This window comes from Chiloscyllium plagiosum, chromosome 32, assembly GCF_004010195.1.
Source record: "Chiloscyllium plagiosum isolate BGI_BamShark_2017 chromosome 32, ASM401019v2, whole genome shotgun sequence".
NCBI classification, from domain to species: domain Eukaryota; kingdom Metazoa; phylum Chordata; class Chondrichthyes; order Orectolobiformes; family Hemiscylliidae; genus Chiloscyllium; species Chiloscyllium plagiosum.
Genome location: NC_057741.1, coordinates 31725833 through 31743470, shown reverse-complemented (window position 1 = coordinate 31743470; position 17638 = coordinate 31725833). Strand labels below are relative to the sequence as shown.

Sequence of the window (17638 nt, the reverse complement as noted above, 5' to 3'; positions counted from 1 at the left end):
GCCCGCTTGGCACACCTGCCTCATTCCTGAAAAAGGGCTTATGCCCGAAACGTCAATTCTCCTGCTCCTCGGATGCTGCCTGGCCTGCTGCGCTTTTCCAGCACCACACTTTTCAACTCGATAAACTGAGTAGCTTGCTTCCACACTTTAGGGATCCTAATTCATAATTATCATTAACTGCTGCAACCCCAAAATTTCAGCTCAGGATTCTAACATTACATTGGGTAGGTATTTGTTCATGATATCTAACCTGCTAATCCCCAATGTGCTTCACATTGTATATTGAATGGATAATAGAATGTACAGACTCCTGAGCCTTGATGAAGATCTAAAAAGGTACATTTTCTCTGTATGTTTAAAATTAAGGGGAAGCTTTATCCCTAAACTGTCATTGGTTTCCATTGGGATGGTTTTCTATGTTAAATGCACCATAAACTTGCCATGTTCTTGTTGTTGGTTATTTAACTAAGATGAGTGGAAACATTGCTATAGCAACAGATATGTGACCCCTTCAAGTCCAATTGATGTGATGTTGACAATATAATTCAATAAGTAACTGAGCTTTAAGTCCAATTCCTCCCAGACCTGGCGAGTGGATGATAACCTATTGCAGGGTACATATATTTCCCTGGGGACAAATATATTTTTATAGATGCAGATCATTGGTATACATTTTTTGAGGCTGAAAAGAAATGAACTCACATTTAGAATTAAAAACAGTAAGTGCTGAAGAGACTCAACAGGTCTGTGGAAACAGAAACATACATTTATTCTTAATAATAAGCTTCAGTTCAAAGAATCATGTTGGACTCGAAATAATTATTCAGTGCTGCCAAATCTGCTAAGCCCTTCTGGCACTTTCTGTTTTATTTATTTCAATTTTCTAGCATCCACAGTGTTTTGGTTTTGCATTTAGAATTAGTCCCTGCCCCGACCCAAAATGTATGGGAGGGAGCTTCTGGATTACCACTCCTCTGTGTGTGAAGAAGTGCCTTTTGATTTGAACCCAAATGGTGTAATTCTGATTTCTGTGTAGAGTGGAAGCGTGTTCACGTGTGGGGAAGGAAGAGCTGGGCAACTGGGACTGAGCACGAAAGCTGATGTGAACACCTTTCAGAAGGTGGAGCAAATCAAGGACGAGGTTTCGCAGATCGCCTGTGGCAGGTAAGTGGCACTTGATCCTTGACAAACAGTTGGCTTTAAGAAGGTTCACTCGGCTAATCCCGAGAATGGAGGAATTGTCTTATGAGCAAATGCTAAACAGGTTGGAACCATATCCACTGGATTTTAGAAAAAATGTGAGGTGTGGGAGATGTGTAGTGAAACCCAAAATATTAAGTCTGATTTCTCTCCACAGATGCTGCCAGACCTGTTGAGCTTTTTCAACAATTTCTGTCTTTGTAGATGCTGGAAATCAGAAACAGTTCTTTCAGTTTTCTCTTCTTTTATGCTGCTGCACTGTAATCACAGGATATTATGTCATAGCAGAGGGAACCGTTCCAGAAACATTCTCATTTTGAGTGTGCTTTAGCTTCAATTGTTTAATGCTACCACCCTTGTGATAATGGCATGCAGAATGCTCAGTCTCCTAATGCTAATCTTCGCTTTTATTCAAACATAAAACACTAATTACTTCTGACAATCATACCTCAGACAAAAGCAATCTGTGGAAACCTGAAATAAAAGTCCCATATTGTCATATCTTCCAGCCCTGACTATTTCACTTCATTTCTGGTTGGTTTCTCATTTTCCTCCATTCATGAATTTGAGTTCATCAAAATTGGCAGTGATGCTTGTCTCTTACACCCATCAACCACTATATTTGATGACTAACCTGGGTTCCTAGTCTGCATTTAAAAATTCACAATCCCATGTGCAAATCCTTCCTAGGATTGGTTGTAAATACTGGGCTAGCCACAAGTCATAGAGTCAGAGAGATGTCTTTTTCTTTAGAAAACAGTCCCTTCAGTCCAACTTGTCCATGCTGACCAGATATCCCAACCAAATCTAGCCCCACCGGCCAGCGCCCAACCCATTTCCCTCCAAACCCTTCCTATTTAAAACCCATCCAAATGCTTCTTAAATGCTGCAATGTACTAGCCTCCACCACTTCCTTTGGCAGCTCATTCCATACATGTACCACCATCTGCATGAAAATGTTGCCCCTTAGGTCTCTTTTATATCTTTTCCCTTTCACCCTAAACCTATGCCCTCTAGTTCTGGACTCCCCCTCCCTAGGGAAAAGCCTTTGTCTATTAATCTTTTCCATGCCCCTCATGACTTTATAAACCTCTATAAGGTCATCCCTCAGTCTCTGACCTTCCAGGGAAAACAGCCCCAGCCTATTCAACCTCTCCCTATAGCTCAAATCCTCCAACCCTGGCAATATCCTTGTAAATGTTTTCTGAACCCTTTCAAGTTTCGCAACATCTTTCCGATAGGAAGGAGATTAGAATTGGACGCAATATTCCAACAGTGGCCTAACTAATGTCCTGTACAGCCGCAACATGACCTCCCAACTCCTGTACTCAATACTCTGACCAATAAAGGAAAGCATACCAAATGCCTTCTTCACTATCCTATCTATCTGCGACACAAGTTTCAAAGAGCTATGAACTTGCACTCCAAGGACTCTTTGTTCAGAAACACTCCCTCAGACCTTACCATTAAGTGTACAAGTCCTGCTAAGGTTTGCTTTCCCAAAATGCAGCACCTCACATTTATCTAAATTAAACTCCATCTGCCATGTCTCGGCCCATTGGCCCATCTGGTCAAGATCCTGTTGTAATCTGAGGTAACCTTCTTCGCTGTCCACTACATCTCCAATTTTGGTATCACCTGCAAACTTACTAACTATACCTCTTATGTTCATATCCAAATCATTTATATAAATGATGAAAAGTAATGGACCCAGCACCGATCCTTATGGCACTCCACTGGTCACAGGCCTTCAGTCTGAAAAACAACCCTCCACCACCACCCTCTGTCTTCTACCTTTAAGCCAGTTCTGTAACGAAATGGCTAGTTCTCCCTGTATTCCATGAGATCCAACCTTACTAACCAGTCTCCCAGCTTATCAATCAAATTTTTAAAGAATAATCCAGTGATCATTTGGCTGGATTTTATTGTGTGTATGACAGGGGAACATCTAAACCTGTCATCCAAATGCAAGGTCGGAAGCAATGCACCCACTGTGTTACTCAAAACAAAACTAATGTTACTTGCTAACTTGTATTCTTTAGCTATCACACCCTTGCCTACATCCCATCCTCTGATCTTGTGGTTTCGTTTGGTTTTGCAATTCATGGGAAGATGGAGGAAAATTCTACAAACAATCACATTCATGCAGGTACCAATGCAATTCATTCCAAACTTTACTTGTAGTTTGACTGTTTATGTCAAATTTGCACTGGTTACTAATTCTTCCTGAGTCTCGTCATCATTTCCTCTTTTCTCTTCCTGAATATAATTTATCTGTGGCTCAGTGATAGCACATTGTGTGTCTAACTTGAAGTCCCCCTCTAGGAGTTATGTACGTTCCTCAAGGCTGAAAAATGAAAACCTGCATGCCTGCTTGGTTAGAATTCAAAGATCCCACAGCATTATATGAAGAAGCACTGTAGAGTGATCACATCCTGAACAATATTTAATCCTCAGTCAGCATCACAAAAACATTACTCACAATCACACTGTTATTTGTGGAAGGTGCTGAGCACAACGTGACTCTCTCAGTTTCTATGTTACATCTGTGACTATGTTTGAGAAAAACCTGGGGTTGGTTAGCTCAGTCAGCTAGACAGTGGGTTTGCAATACAGCGTGATACCTCAAAGTGTGGGTTTAATTCCTGCATCAACTGTGGTTACTATCAAGGTTCAACCTTTTACTTTGCTTGATGGGCGCTCACCCTTTGATTAAGACACTACCAGTGATCTTGCTATGATAGAAGAGCAGCCTTATAATCTGATAGGTGACTTTGCATTTTAAAAAAGTGCTTTTAGACATCTTCAAGTCTGTCCTTATAAGTTAATTAAAGATGAAAATGATTTTAAATCATCAATTTTCCATCCAGAAATCACTGAAGATGTTAGTCCAGTATTGCTACCATCTGATTTTCAACCATACCTTCAGATTTCTCCCTTCCTGTCTGGTGTCATATTTGCATTTCTCTCCTTATTCATCATTGGCTGAACAACCCATGGCATTGCTTATATGTATTCAGGAAAAAGCTCAATGTCCCCACTGCATTCATGTATAGACAGGGACATTTGCAGCTACTGAAACAGATTGGCTCCATTGAGTGATAGAAACATACAGCCTTGGGTGTGCCAACATCTCTGGTGGTTTACAATGGAAAAGCCCCATCCAAGTCAATCCCCTGAGGCAGAATATTCATGCCCAAATTTAAAAAGAAAGCAGATTAAATTTACAGTAGATGATAAATATTTTCTCTCAAATGCTCTTAAAATGTCATTTCTATCAGGATTACTGGTGTGATCACATTTTCTGATATACTTGCTGGGTTTGCTTTGTTACAGTGAGAGTGTGTCTAATTCTACCAAAATATTTCTTTCTTGTAGAGTTACAGAATGCCAAAATTTACAAGATTTTTGCAGGACCAAATTCCAGTTTCATTCAGACTCAGGTAAGCTCGCTAGCTGTCCGCATGGTTGGACGTTAATATAAACTGACCTTGTGTTATAGTCCTCAACTCATGAGACATGAAAAAAATATTTTCTAATCAACCTGGTCAGAGATGTTCTTTCACACTACTGAGAGAAGTGGGACTTGAACTCAGGGCTCCTGGCTCAAAGGTAGGGATACTACGACTGCAAGCTTGTCTCATTTGACTGACTTGTGTAACTTGCCAATATCCTCAGAATCCCCATTTAGTATGAAGCAGGTGGTGCATGTCCCTTAGTCCTCTCTTTTTATTTCACATTTTGTCATCCCCACATTTTCCTTCTGAGTGAGACAGTTAACCCCCGGCTGCTGTGAAGGGTGGATGTTAAAGATCCACTGGCACCATTTTAAAGAAGAGCAGTATTCCCAGCCAATGCTCATCTGGTCACCATCACTTTGCTGTTTGTGGGAACTTGCCATGCCCAAAATAGCTACTACATATCTGCAAACTTAAAACATATCCATTTGGAATATAGGACATTCTGAGACTCTGAAAGGTGCTACATAAATGCAAATCTTTCTGTTTGCCCTCTGTCTTTGAAGACATTTGTTTACATCTTTGATGTGCTTCCATGGACTCCACCACCAAAAGAGCAATTAATATTGCCGTCCTCGAATGTCCTTTCTTTGTGTGTATTCCAAGGTGGTAATTGGGAAGACATATTTCAATTGCTTGGTGCATCAGTCCCTGATCTTGATGTTGGTCCATGGCCACTCTGCAGTAGGAGCCATCTGTGGTTGTGATGTAGAGTTGCAGCCTCATAGCAATATCCTCCTGCTGAGTCCACAAAGCGAGTGGTGGCACACCTTCCACTGAACTGGCTGGGATTGGCCATTTGTAATCCTGGGGTCTTCCAGAATGGTTTCCTTCAACAATATCCCAGCTGGTACATTGGTCAGCTTGGTCATTGGGAGGACTAGCTGTGAGGGATCTTTAAGGAAGAAGCCTGGGGAAGGCAGATGGCATCATCCCAAACTGTTTAGAAGTGCTGTTTACAACAAACCAATCTCTATAACCCTGGCCCACTTTAATAATTGTGGTTTTATATCTGAAATGTTAGGCTTGGGTGGAAGAGGCAACAGTAAACTTGGTCTACCAATAGAATGGTACAGGATGTTATGTGTGTGATTTATCTCACTGAATCAACAGAAAACACAAGACCAATTAACTATATTCCAGGCTAAACTACAAGTTGTACTTATTTTGGGAAGCAGAATTTTAGAAAAGACAAATGAGACCAGTAGCCAGTAGGATATAGTACTGAGCCCCCTGCACCTTAGGGATAATAATGCTGTGGATTTTGAGACACAAATTGAAGAGAAAGGATGTCGAATCCTTGAAAGTGCTGTTCAGCGGTCGATGATCAAAACCACCACATCATGCCCAATTCCCAGGGTGGAATCATAATGCCTTAATTTCAGCTTTACATTGGCTTATTTGAAGGTGAAGGCAGAAAAGAAAGAGGTCTCCTTAGAAAACCAAAACCTTCTTTTTCAACCACGGACCAACGCAGAGCACAGATACAAATCCTAGAGATCCACCAAGATTGTTACAAAAGCATGCAATTGGCAGTTTGAAATAATGCTCCAAATGCTTTGAAAAAGTCCCAGCTGAGGAAGGGTCACTTGACCCGAAACGTTAATCCTGATTTCTCTCCACGGATGCCGCCAAACCTTCTGAGCTTTTCCAGCAATTCCTGTTTTGCTTCTGATTTACAGCATCTGCAGTTCTTTCAGTTTTAACAATAAGTTCCTTTGGATGTATAATATGTTAGGTAAAATACCAGCTAATATTATATTCAGATTAAAGTATATTTCTTTGTCTTCATGTCTTGGCATGCTTATGATTTAAACAGAATACTCATTGTTACACTCCTGGATGCTGGATTCATCAAAACAGTGATCAGTATCTCTCGTCCTTTGGACTCATTCCTGGGTTATATTCTACAACCAGTGGTTTGCTGTCAAATATATCTTTGTATTTATTTAACCAAGGTCACACGGGTTACCTTGAATGAACTTGCTATTGCTATAGAAATCTCTCAGTTCACTGTTTAATTGCTGATGACTTGCCTTTGCAGCATCCAACGCCTGCAGCTGACTTCCGTTGCAGGGATAGTGCACAGCAGATTCTCACAATGAATGAAGCCATTGTCGACAAATGGATCAACACAGCTGATTGCAGCAAAGAGAGGCGTGAAGCAGAAAAGTCAGCACTGTTTATATCGGTTCTATGATCTTGAAGTATTTTTTTAAAAGATGAATTCCCACACATATTGGAGCTATAAATATTGGGGTTTGCAAAGCCTGTGAAGGTGCAGCAGTGGATCACTGTAACGGCATGGTCTAACAAATAGTATTGTAGAATCCCTATAGTGCAGAAAGAGGCAATTTAGACCATCGAGTCTGCACTGACCCTCTGAGCATCCCATCCAGATCCACTCTATCCCTGTATTCTCGCATTTACTGTGGCTACTCCATGTAGCCTGCACATACATGAACACTACAAGCTATTCAGCATGGCCAGTCCACCTAAACTACACATCTTTGGACTGTTGGAGGAAACTGGAGCAGCACACAGACATGCAGATACAGGGAGAACATACACACAAACAGTCATCTGAGACTGGAATCAAACCTGGGACCCAGGCACTGTGAAGTAGCAGTTAGACAACAAGTCATTTTTGTCATGGAGAGGTAATATTGTTATTGTAAAAGATGGGCATTGGGCCCATTGAACATGTGCCAGATCTATGCAAGAGGCAAAAGTGAGGACTGCAGATGCTGGAGATTGGAAAAGCACAGCAGGTCAGGCAGCATCCAAGGAGCAGGAAAATCAATGTTTCGGCTATCCGGTTAGTACTACTACCACCGGTCTTCCCCAGTTACTCTGCAATTTTGGTTTTCTTTTCATGTCCATATCTAGTTCCCGTTAGACAATTACTTTTAAACCTGCCTGCATCATCCTTTCAGCCAATGCGTTCCAGATTGTAATAGCTGAGTATGCACCTTTCTTCTTGTGACTTCTCACATGGTTAGCTCAATATTTTGGAGATGCCACTAAAGGAATGACCTTGCCAATAAGGTGGCACATTATGTTAAATCCAGGACTGTCTCCTGTGCTCCACAATAATAGCAAGCAAGCAGCATTTGCATATAATTGTCTCTCCTTTAAGTAACATTCGCTGCTAAGAATTTTGAAACATAGTGGCCTAATAAATATTTTAAATATGAAAGGGTTTTAGTTAAAATAATTGATCAATCTCCCCTTCGTTGATCAGAAGACATTAAACACTCTACGCGCACTCAATAATGTTTCACGTTAGAATTGTAATTTTTCATTAATAGGTATCACAGTTTTAAGTACACTTATTGACTGTTAACACTTTTTGTCTTTCAAAAAAGGGAAATTGAAATAATATTCTCCTCTTCATCCTGTGTCACTGGGAGTTTTCTGAAGCAAAGGTCAGTGGAACAGAAACAAAGTTATTAAGTTAATCTGAAAAGTCATAGAGTCATAGAGCTGTACAGCATGGAAACAGACCCTTTGGTCCAACTCATCTATGCCAACCAGATATCCTAAATAAATCTATCCTCATTTCCCAGCATTTGGCCCATATCCCTCCAAACCCTTCCTATTCATCCAGATGCCTTTTAAATGTTTTAATTGTGCCAGCCTCCACCACCTCCTCTGGCAGCTCATTCCATACACTCTACGTGAAAAAGTTGCCACTTAGATCCCTTTTAAATCTTGCCTCTCTCACCTTAAACCTGTGCCCTCTAGTTTTGGGATCCCCTCAATTTTATTATATCCCGAATTGTAAATACAATAAAACTATGTATTTTTGTCTTTCTGGCATTCATAAATCCAGGGCTGGCAAAGTGCTTCGCAGCCAGAGAGATCCTTGTGATATGTTATAAAGTAGCAGCCAATTTGTATGCAGCAGGGTCCAGCAAACAGCAGTGTTAGAATGACCACGTCATTTGCTGAGATGTGGTGTTGAGGGATCAATATTGGCCAAACTACTGAGATAATTCCATCCCTCTTCTTCCAAATAATGTCGCAGGAACCTTCATACCCAAATAAGAAGCCTCAGTTTACAATCATTTCTGTATTTCTGACAATGAGGAACTCCCTCAGCTGAACTCTGAAGTATGAGCCTAAGTTGTGTGGTTTGGAGTCAGATATAAGCCCATGACCTCTGACTCAGAGATGAGAGTGGTACAATCTGTACAGTGGCTGACAATGCTATAGAAGTCTGGTTGGAAAGCCACATGCTGGATTAGCACCTTATCACTATAGCTAAAATGACATTTTTAATAATGATTTTACAGGAAGAAAACATGTTAGCCAATAGTCTTACCAAACCAAAAGAACAGCTCATTATATTGGTTCACTCCTTACTATCAAAGAGTGGTAATTCAAGCTTGAGAAGCAGCCATTCCACAAAATGTGAAATGTAGGATTTTGATCAGACTCTGCTTAAACAAAGAGTTTGGAATCATTTAATGTGCCAACTTTTTGTGTGCTGTAAGATTATGTTACAGTTGTAGTAAACTTGTGGGCGGCACGGTGGCACAGTGGTTAGCACTGCTGCCTCACAGCGCCAGAGACCAAAGAGTTTGGAATCATTTAATGTGCCAACTTTTTGTGTGCTGTAAGATTATGTTACAGTTGTAGTAAAGTTTTGAAGCTTACCTTCTAGTGACGGAGACCAACCCAAAACAGGGACTGACATTTTGAGTGTTGATGTGGAAGCAGCCAGAGCATTATTTAGGAAGCTTACCAGAAATGACTGGATTGTCCAAACAGTTAAGTATTTATATTGTTTCATTAGGATGTATAACTGTTTCACACTTTCTTCTCATTATTTATTGGAGAATCATTACTTTGTGTAAAATGAGTATTCATCTTATAACAGTTAGATTTGTTAACTATTTCAGACTAATTTAAATTATTAAAGTGGGAGATATAAAACCAAATGGAACTTCTTGTATTCTAAACGGAGGCTCAATGCTTCTTTAATGGATATTGAGAACTTGAACCTGAGTAAATTATGTTCTCTCCCAGCATTTCTTGTCCATGAGACCTACATCCTGCCTACATAACCCAATTCCCACTGAACTGACCATCAACTGGCCCTGAAGTTAGTGGCTGCTATTGGTTCCCTTTTCTCGGTTACTGCCTCTCTTGTCTTCCAACTTGTCTTCATCACTCTTCAAAGAAAGATCCCTCTCATTCCTACCATCTTGCGTCCCATCTCCAATCTCCCTCTCCTCTCCATAGTCGTTGTCCTTTTCCTATTTCTCATCTCCATGTTGATCCTCAGAAACCTCGCCTTTTAACATAACATCAACTCCTGCATGTAAGCTGATGACACCTACATCTATCTCACAACCAGCTCCCTCCACTGGGCCGGTTTGCTGGTCTAACAGCCAGTACCAGCTCAGCAGAAATGCCACCACAAACTATGTTCCATTCCTCTGCCTGGCAACTGTTTGAGGCTGAACCAAGCTGTTCACAACCTTGGTGTCTTATTGACTGAGTTTCCAACCACACATCTGCATCAATACTAAGACTGTCTATTTCCATCCTTCATGCCAATTGCAGTGAAACACCATCCCTGTGATCATAGCCTCATAACATGACTATTGCAAACACACCTGGCTGACACCCCATTTTCCACACTCTGTAAACTTAAAGCTCATTCAAAACTTTGTGGTCCATATCTGAACTCTCACTTTGTCCCATTAATCATCATCTCTGCACTGACCCTGACATCGGCTCTTAGTGAGGCCAGGCCTTGAGGTTAACATTTTCATTCTTTTACCCCCCCTTTCTCTTTTACTTGTTCCAGCTGAAGAACCCTCTAAGATATGTGCACTCCTCCATTTCTGGCCTCTCATGCAGCCCTGTTATTAACAGCTGCACCACTAGTGGCCAGGCCCTCAGCTACCAAATCCACAAACCTGTCTGTCTCCTTTCCCAAGTAAGATGCTCCTTAAAACCTGTCTCATTAATCAAGTCTAGGGCTATCTGTCCTAATGCTCATTGTCAAATGTTATTCCATTTGAAGTGCCTGGGACTGTTTTACTATATTAAAGCAATTTATAGATGCAAGTTTTGTTGCTGTCTGTATGAAGTGTTTCATGTGCTGCTAAGAATACTGTACAAATCTTTTTAGCTGTTCTTGATTAATTTTTTTAAAGTTAATGGAGTTTGCTAATTACTGTGTTGGTTCACAATTTCAATTGGTGTGCTTGTTTTACAGATAATTCCAAAACTGGCATGGCAGTTAATCCCAAATCTTAAGAACTTGCGTCATGACAAAGAAGCACTGATGGTTTACTTGATTCTGCCAGAGAGTTCCTTGATGCAACACAATGAAACTATGCAAGATATGCTTTCTGTCTGTGTTGGAGCCATTGAAAGGCTAGATGATGCTTCAAAAAACATTCTGAGTAAGAGGGTGGACAGCAATCCACAATGTAGCTCTTCTGAGCCTGTTCAGTGATAAAAATCAAATAAGGTTTAGAGAAAATCAAAGGAAGAGTCTTAGTAATATATTACAGAAGGCACTAATTTAGGAAAATTAGCAAAAGAATCAGAGGTGACATGAACAGAAATTTTTTAACTTAGGATGTAAGGACAGCCTGAAAGTGTAGTGGACAAAGATTCAATCATGGTTTATAGAAGGGAACTGGATAAACGCCTAAAGATAAAATATCTTAAATGTGCAAATTTGGGACTAACTGGCAAGACTTTAGAGGATGGGCTGAATAGTTTTGTCTGATCAATAACCATTCCATGATTTCAATGAATTGACCTTTAAAGTGCAGTAGGAAGTTTCAAAGACAGTGGAAATCTAGTTTGCCTCTGATTCTGCCAATTCTAATTTGGTTTGCGTGGACATAAGATCCTGCCATCCTGTAAATCTCAAATGTAAACAGCACTGAGTCTCTAGTTTGTTAATTGGCATAACTATACAAAATGTCAGATGCAAACTGGAACAGGGATGCCATATTAAAGTATTCCTATCACTAAAAACATTTTCAGTGCATTTTTTAAATTTTTGTTTGCCATGCCATAGCTTCGTGGCTGGTGGGACCTGAACCCAGGGCTTCTGACCCAGAGGATGGCACACTACCACCGTGCAACAAGCCCCCCTACTGTACCTGTTTTATGTTACTGCTTTGGTGGCTGCTGGTAGTTGCAAAGTTGATAACATTGTGCATTTTTTGATATCCAGGAAAATGCTGGTCGACATTGAAGTCATCATATTTGAATAATCTTGTCCAGATGTATAGGTCTGCAGTCGTGATTCTCCTTACAAGCCTCCACGCCTTGATTATAGAATTGCCATGCCATCCTTCGATTAATGTAGTGGAAAACATTTTAAGGGAAGCCTTGAATGTTCTAGAACTGGTGTACCGTGTAAGTATCGGAAAGGCCAAATAAATAAAGCACTTGTACCATTTACACAACTTTCTGTATTTTTGTTTTTGAACCTAGATATTAAAGTCTGTTCTTCGTGAATTTTATCTCAGGCGAATATGGAAGCACAGCACAATATTCCACAAAACAAATTCTACATCGATGAAATTCTCCTGTTCGATGTTGGCTTCGACCTCATTAGATTTAGAGAACATCAACGAATTATGGTAAGTTTCCAACAACATCTCTACAGCAAACAATGATTTTAGGAAGGTTGTACTGTTTGGTTGCAAGTCCATTGGTCACTATCCATGATAGCAGACTCTTCCACACTGGGTGCAATTGAAGATGTAATCGTTGCTGGGTGTGATTGGATCTATCCTTCTCCTTTTCTCTTTTGTGCGAGCTGTCTCGATACAGCATCTCCAAGCATCATAATCCATGGCCTGGGCATCCACTGGTAATGGTTGATGTGGGACACAGAGCGGAACTTCTCGAGGGAATCTGCTTTCTTTGTGTGCTCTATATTCTGTTGACCAATGGCCAGCTCACTATACAACACAGTCTTGGAGCCAATGACTTGTTCATCTGGGCAACATGACTAGCCCAACACAGTTAGCTTTGACAGAGGATGGTGATCCTGGCTGTTTCCAGGAATTCAGGACTAGTGATGTCGTCCTGCTGGTGGATGTTAAGGATGTTGTTGAGGCAGCACTAATAGATGTGCTCTTGAAAGCGTACAAAAAGGCAGCATGGGTGCAGGATTTAAGGGAACTGATGGGAATGGCAGCAATAGAGGTAAGATTTGTGGCTAGATATGGGAGAGCCATAGGATACCACTGGCACTGAATGTAAGGACACAGAAAGTGAGAGCAGTGAGTTGGTGGGGAGAGAGAGGTATACTAAGGGTAGGGACCAGATGGTGAGAGTTGAGGCTAAAGACCATGAGGGTTGAGAGAGGATTAGCATGGAGGATGAATTGTGATGCGGTGAGATACAGATTTTGGTGGTATTTCATCTGTTCTGCCATAAAATTACAGAACAACTCATTGAAAATTCTAAAATTAAGTTCAAGGGAAATAATGATTTAAGTTAGGAAAGTTTGAGAAAACTATTTCCACTGCTCAGTCACTTTAAAGTCAGGCAACCTAAAGTTAAGAGTACACCATCAAAGGGACAATTTAGGATAACTTAATCACTCTGAGGTTTGCTGGGAATGATGTCCCATCCATATTAGCTTATAAAAGACAAATTTTGGAAAGGTATGTTGAAACAATAATAAGCAAAAAGCAAGGAAGTGTGTTTTTAAGGAGGAATTAGATGGATTCTTGACTAACAAGGAGTCAAACGTCACTGGGGGGGCGGGAGACCACAATCAGTGCAGCAGTTAATCTCATTGATTGGTGAAGCAGGTATGAGGGAGCCAATGGCCTTCTACTCCTCCTAAATCAGACGATTGTTATGTTCTAAGTGAAACTGATCGTCCCAATAGGCTTGAGGAGCTGAATGGCTTCTTCTAATGCTGTAAATTCTTTATTATTGGCGAATTTCATATGTATACCCCTGAGACACTGCTCACCTTTATTATGGGATCCAAGAAATGAATGATGCTTCACCAGCTTTCTCCTGCTGACTTTCACTCATCAGAAAAGCTTGCGGAACTGGAGAAGCATCACATAATGACCTTTAGATTATGAGTGCTAATTAAAAATATTGTATCTGACCCCAAGTAAACATCTGGTGATGTTACTGATGTGGCAGCACCAAATTACTGCGACTTCAACCAATTGTCAACTCTCAGAGCCAACAGTTAGGCCTCTGGGTATCATTGAGTCAGGTACTGCTAGCTTACACCAGAGTCTCGAGACATTTGCCTCATTCAAAGTTGAGGTACTGAATATTATGGTACAGCATCCAAACAGCCATTATGCCCTATTTTAACATATTCAAAACACCTGACTTCATTTCTCGGAGGCTACCAAGGATGAGTGAACAACTTCAACCATTTCTTGATGATCAGCCACATTTCAGGCACTGTTGGAAGATGAGCATTGTTTCTTTAAGGCTGTCCCTTTTAGGTCCACATTTTGAAACAGGAAAGTAGACCTTTCTCCTCGACATTGTCCACCCAATCCACGCAATCCAGCTGCAGAATTGGTTAACTGTGCTGTGTTTGTGAGTGGGGCACTCACAATGAGCTGTGTTTTTTTTCTCTCCTACAGCCCAACGAGTTGGAAGAAAAGAAGGTCCCACTGACGTTTTGCTGCTATCCATTCATCTTCAATTTAAATGCCAAGATTCAGATACTTCACGTGGATTCAGTTTTGGAGAAAACTGTAAATAATTTTGAATTTAGGGGAAAATCAATAATTAAAATTTGGTTATAACCCTCATTGCTCTACTCTCCTTTTAAATGCTCCTTAAAATCTACTACTGTAAGCAATCATTTGGTCACCTACCCTAATATCTCCTGATGTGACTTTGTGGCAAATCTGGTCTGGTAATGTTCTTGTAAAGCGATTTGTAAAGTGTTACTGTGTTGAAGGTACTATTTAAATGCAATTTTTTTGTTGTAATAAAATTCCTTCTTTGCTCCTCTTTCTTATAAAATTCTTTAGCTAGTGTCCAGCAGAGAGGGTTAATAACTGCTCACAGATTACTTCCACGGAAAGGCTGAGCAACAGTTAACAATGAATCTCTGAGGCACTGCTTTGAGCTGTTTGGGAGGAAGGTCAAGTGCAAATTGTTCCTCTCCATTTTTTATTTTGAGTTGACAAGCAACAATGCTGCAACATACACAGTACAACCTCAGAACCTTTGCCTTCTGGAGAAAGCATGTGTGGACCCAGCAATGTCTGGGATACAGAAGGTTATGGATATTACTGAGAACATGCAGCTCAGAAACAGGCTATTCCACCCAACAGCCTAATGCTGATTCTTAGGCTCCACATGAAGCTCCTCCCACCTTACCATATATAACTCCATCCACATTTCCTTCCTTTTCTCTCATATATCTGTCCAGCTTTACCTGAAATGCACCTTAGCTGTTTGCTGCCACTATTGCTTATGGAAGCAACTGCCATCAATCTCCGGCTAAAAAAGTTTCTCCTGAATTCCATATTCACTAACTGGTGCCTCTTATGACTGGTGAGAAGCCGAAAAGCCTCCTTCTACGTTAGTTTTTCAGAACTGAAGAAGGGTCTCTTAACTCAAAATGCTAACTCTGCTTTCTCTCCATAGATGCTGCCAGACCTGCTGAGTTTCTCCAGCAATTTTTGGTTTTGTCCTCAGATTTCCAGCATCCGCAGTTCTTTGTTTTTATCATTTAAATGTCAATTGGATTGAAGTTTTCTTTAACATGATGGTAGTGTCTCCTGTTTCTAATTTGTGTTGTTAGAAAGCCTTTGTCAAAGCAATGAATTTCACATGCCGTAACATCTGCATGGGAAGCCCTGAACCTCCCAAGTATCCCATCTTCAACTTGAAGGTTAACCGCCAAGACTTAGTCTCTGATACTTTTAAGAAGCTGATACAAGTTGATGAGGAGGATCTGAGGAAGGAACTCAAGGTAAAGAAAAATCACTTCAGCACTCTGTCATCATTAATGAACTTAGCTGTTTGGGTTACATTGTTGCACTGGTTATATTATTGAATTTATAATCCCAAGATCAGTTTAAATGTTACCATGACAATTTGAGAATTTCAATTGGGTTCAAAACATCTGGTCAAAAGGTGTTTTGAAGCTGTTGGATCATTGTGAAAATCTGACTGGTTGAACAATGGAAGGTCCATGTTTACTTGGTCTGGCTGAATTGTGACTCCAGGCCCAGATAACAGGATTCATTTTAGTGGTCTCACAGTTATTTACAGATGCAATGCTGATGGTTCAAGAACAAGGTTGGAGGGCAAGGTCTTAGGGAAACTGAGTTATGTCAAACAATCACATATGTTGATAACATCGTAAAATTTGATATGTTCACAGAATTGTTACAACATAGAAGGAGGCTTTTCGGCTTCTCACTTCTCTGCATGCTCACCAAATGAGCACAGCACAAGGTGAAATTCCCCTCCTTGTCCCTGTGACCCTGCACACATTCCTTGTTCAGATAATAATCTAGTTCCCTTGTATGAATTTAACTCAGAATTTTTGAGTTGCCCTCAATGCAGAGTAACCTCAGCAGTCTGCACTCATTTCCCTTTTATCTTATGAAGAGAGATTGAGCAGTTTAGGCCTACACGCTCTGGAGTTTAGACGAATGAGCAGAGATCTAATTGAGGTGTATAAGATAAAAGATTTAGGGGAATTGCTTAGCTCAGTTGACTGGATATGCCAACAGCACAGGGTTCAATTCCAACACTGGCTGAGGTTACTATGAAGGTTCCACTTTCTCAATCTCTCCCCATAGCTGAGGTGTGGTCACCCTCAGGTTAAACTGCCATCAGTCATTATTCTCTAATGAGAGAGCATTGTATGGTCCAGTAAGAATATGGTGATTTTACCTTTGGGGAGGTGTTGTACTAATGGTATTATCACAGGACTGTTAATCCAGACACCCAGGAATATTCTGAGCATCTGGGTTTTAAACCTGCCATGGCGGAGTTTGATTTTTTTAAGAAGTGGCATTAAGAGTCTAATGATAACCATGAATTCATTGTCTACTGTTGGAAAAACTCATCTCCTTTCAGGAAGGAAATCTGCCAACCATACCTAGTCTGGCCTACATGTGATTCCAGACCGTCATCAATGTGGTTGACTCTTAACTGCCCAATAGGCAAAAAATTCTGGCCCAGCCAGCAACACCCTCTTGCCATGAATAAATAAATAAATACTGCAAAAGGAGATTGACAGAGTATACATAGAGAGGATATTTCCTCATGTAGGCAATCCGGAGCAAGAAGTCAAGAGTTTTAGGAAGAGGGTTGGCCGATTTAAAGCAGAGATGAGGAGAAACTGTTTCACTCAAAGGGTTGTGAATCTGTGAAATTCACTAGTCCAGAGTGTGGTTAATGCTAGGACATCAGTAAATTTAAGGAGAAGGTATCCAATTAAATTAGTAATGGGTTAAAGGGTGATGGAGAGCGGGCAGGAGAGTGGAACTGAAGCTGAGATGTGATCAACCATGATCATTTCTGCTCCTACTCCTGTTCTTATGTCCTTGTAAGTATGCATACACACATGCGCATGTAAACACATATAAAGATAAAAATGGGTCATGTACAGTACAAAGGAAGATAAATAAATATACAGTTCAGAGTCCCTGAGGCTTAAGGTCTTAACCTGAGACCACAGTTAGTTTGTTGGTTTTGTGGATACAGTAGTTAATTTAAAGTTCTCAGTTCCTGATATGGTCTGCATGGGAACCATGACCGTTCCTCTGAGCAAGACAGAATAGTGGAGACACTAGCTTCCTTTTCAGTCATCCCCAAAAGATCTAGAATCTCCATGAAGTACTCATTCCAGTAGGAGATTCCTTTGGGTGGCTTCATCTATCACAGCCATGGTGTCAATGTCCAGTTGTTAA

At 40.6% G+C, this 17638-nt stretch overlaps 1 protein-coding gene across 1 annotated transcript in view; it reads left to right on the top strand.

Moving 5' to 3' along the window:
• The window catches only part of LOC122539481 (probable E3 ubiquitin-protein ligase HERC4), a 46239-nt gene that overhangs the window by 12457 nt on the left and 16144 nt on the right, over positions 1-17638 (top strand). Inside the window, exons 6-16 of the mRNA XM_043674359.1 lie at positions 1037-1164; positions 3243-3349; positions 4579-4643; positions 6763-6890; positions 8087-8146; positions 9388-9493; positions 10954-11143; positions 11932-12116; positions 12230-12343; positions 14339-14452; positions 15514-15684. Coding sequence (XP_043530294.1) covers positions 1037-1164; positions 3243-3349; positions 4579-4643; positions 6763-6890; positions 8087-8146; positions 9388-9493; positions 10954-11143; positions 11932-12116; positions 12230-12343; positions 14339-14452; positions 15514-15684 — 1368 coding nt within the window. The remainder of the gene's footprint in view (positions 1-1036; positions 1165-3242; positions 3350-4578; positions 4644-6762; positions 6891-8086; positions 8147-9387; positions 9494-10953; positions 11144-11931; positions 12117-12229; positions 12344-14338; positions 14453-15513; positions 15685-17638) is intronic.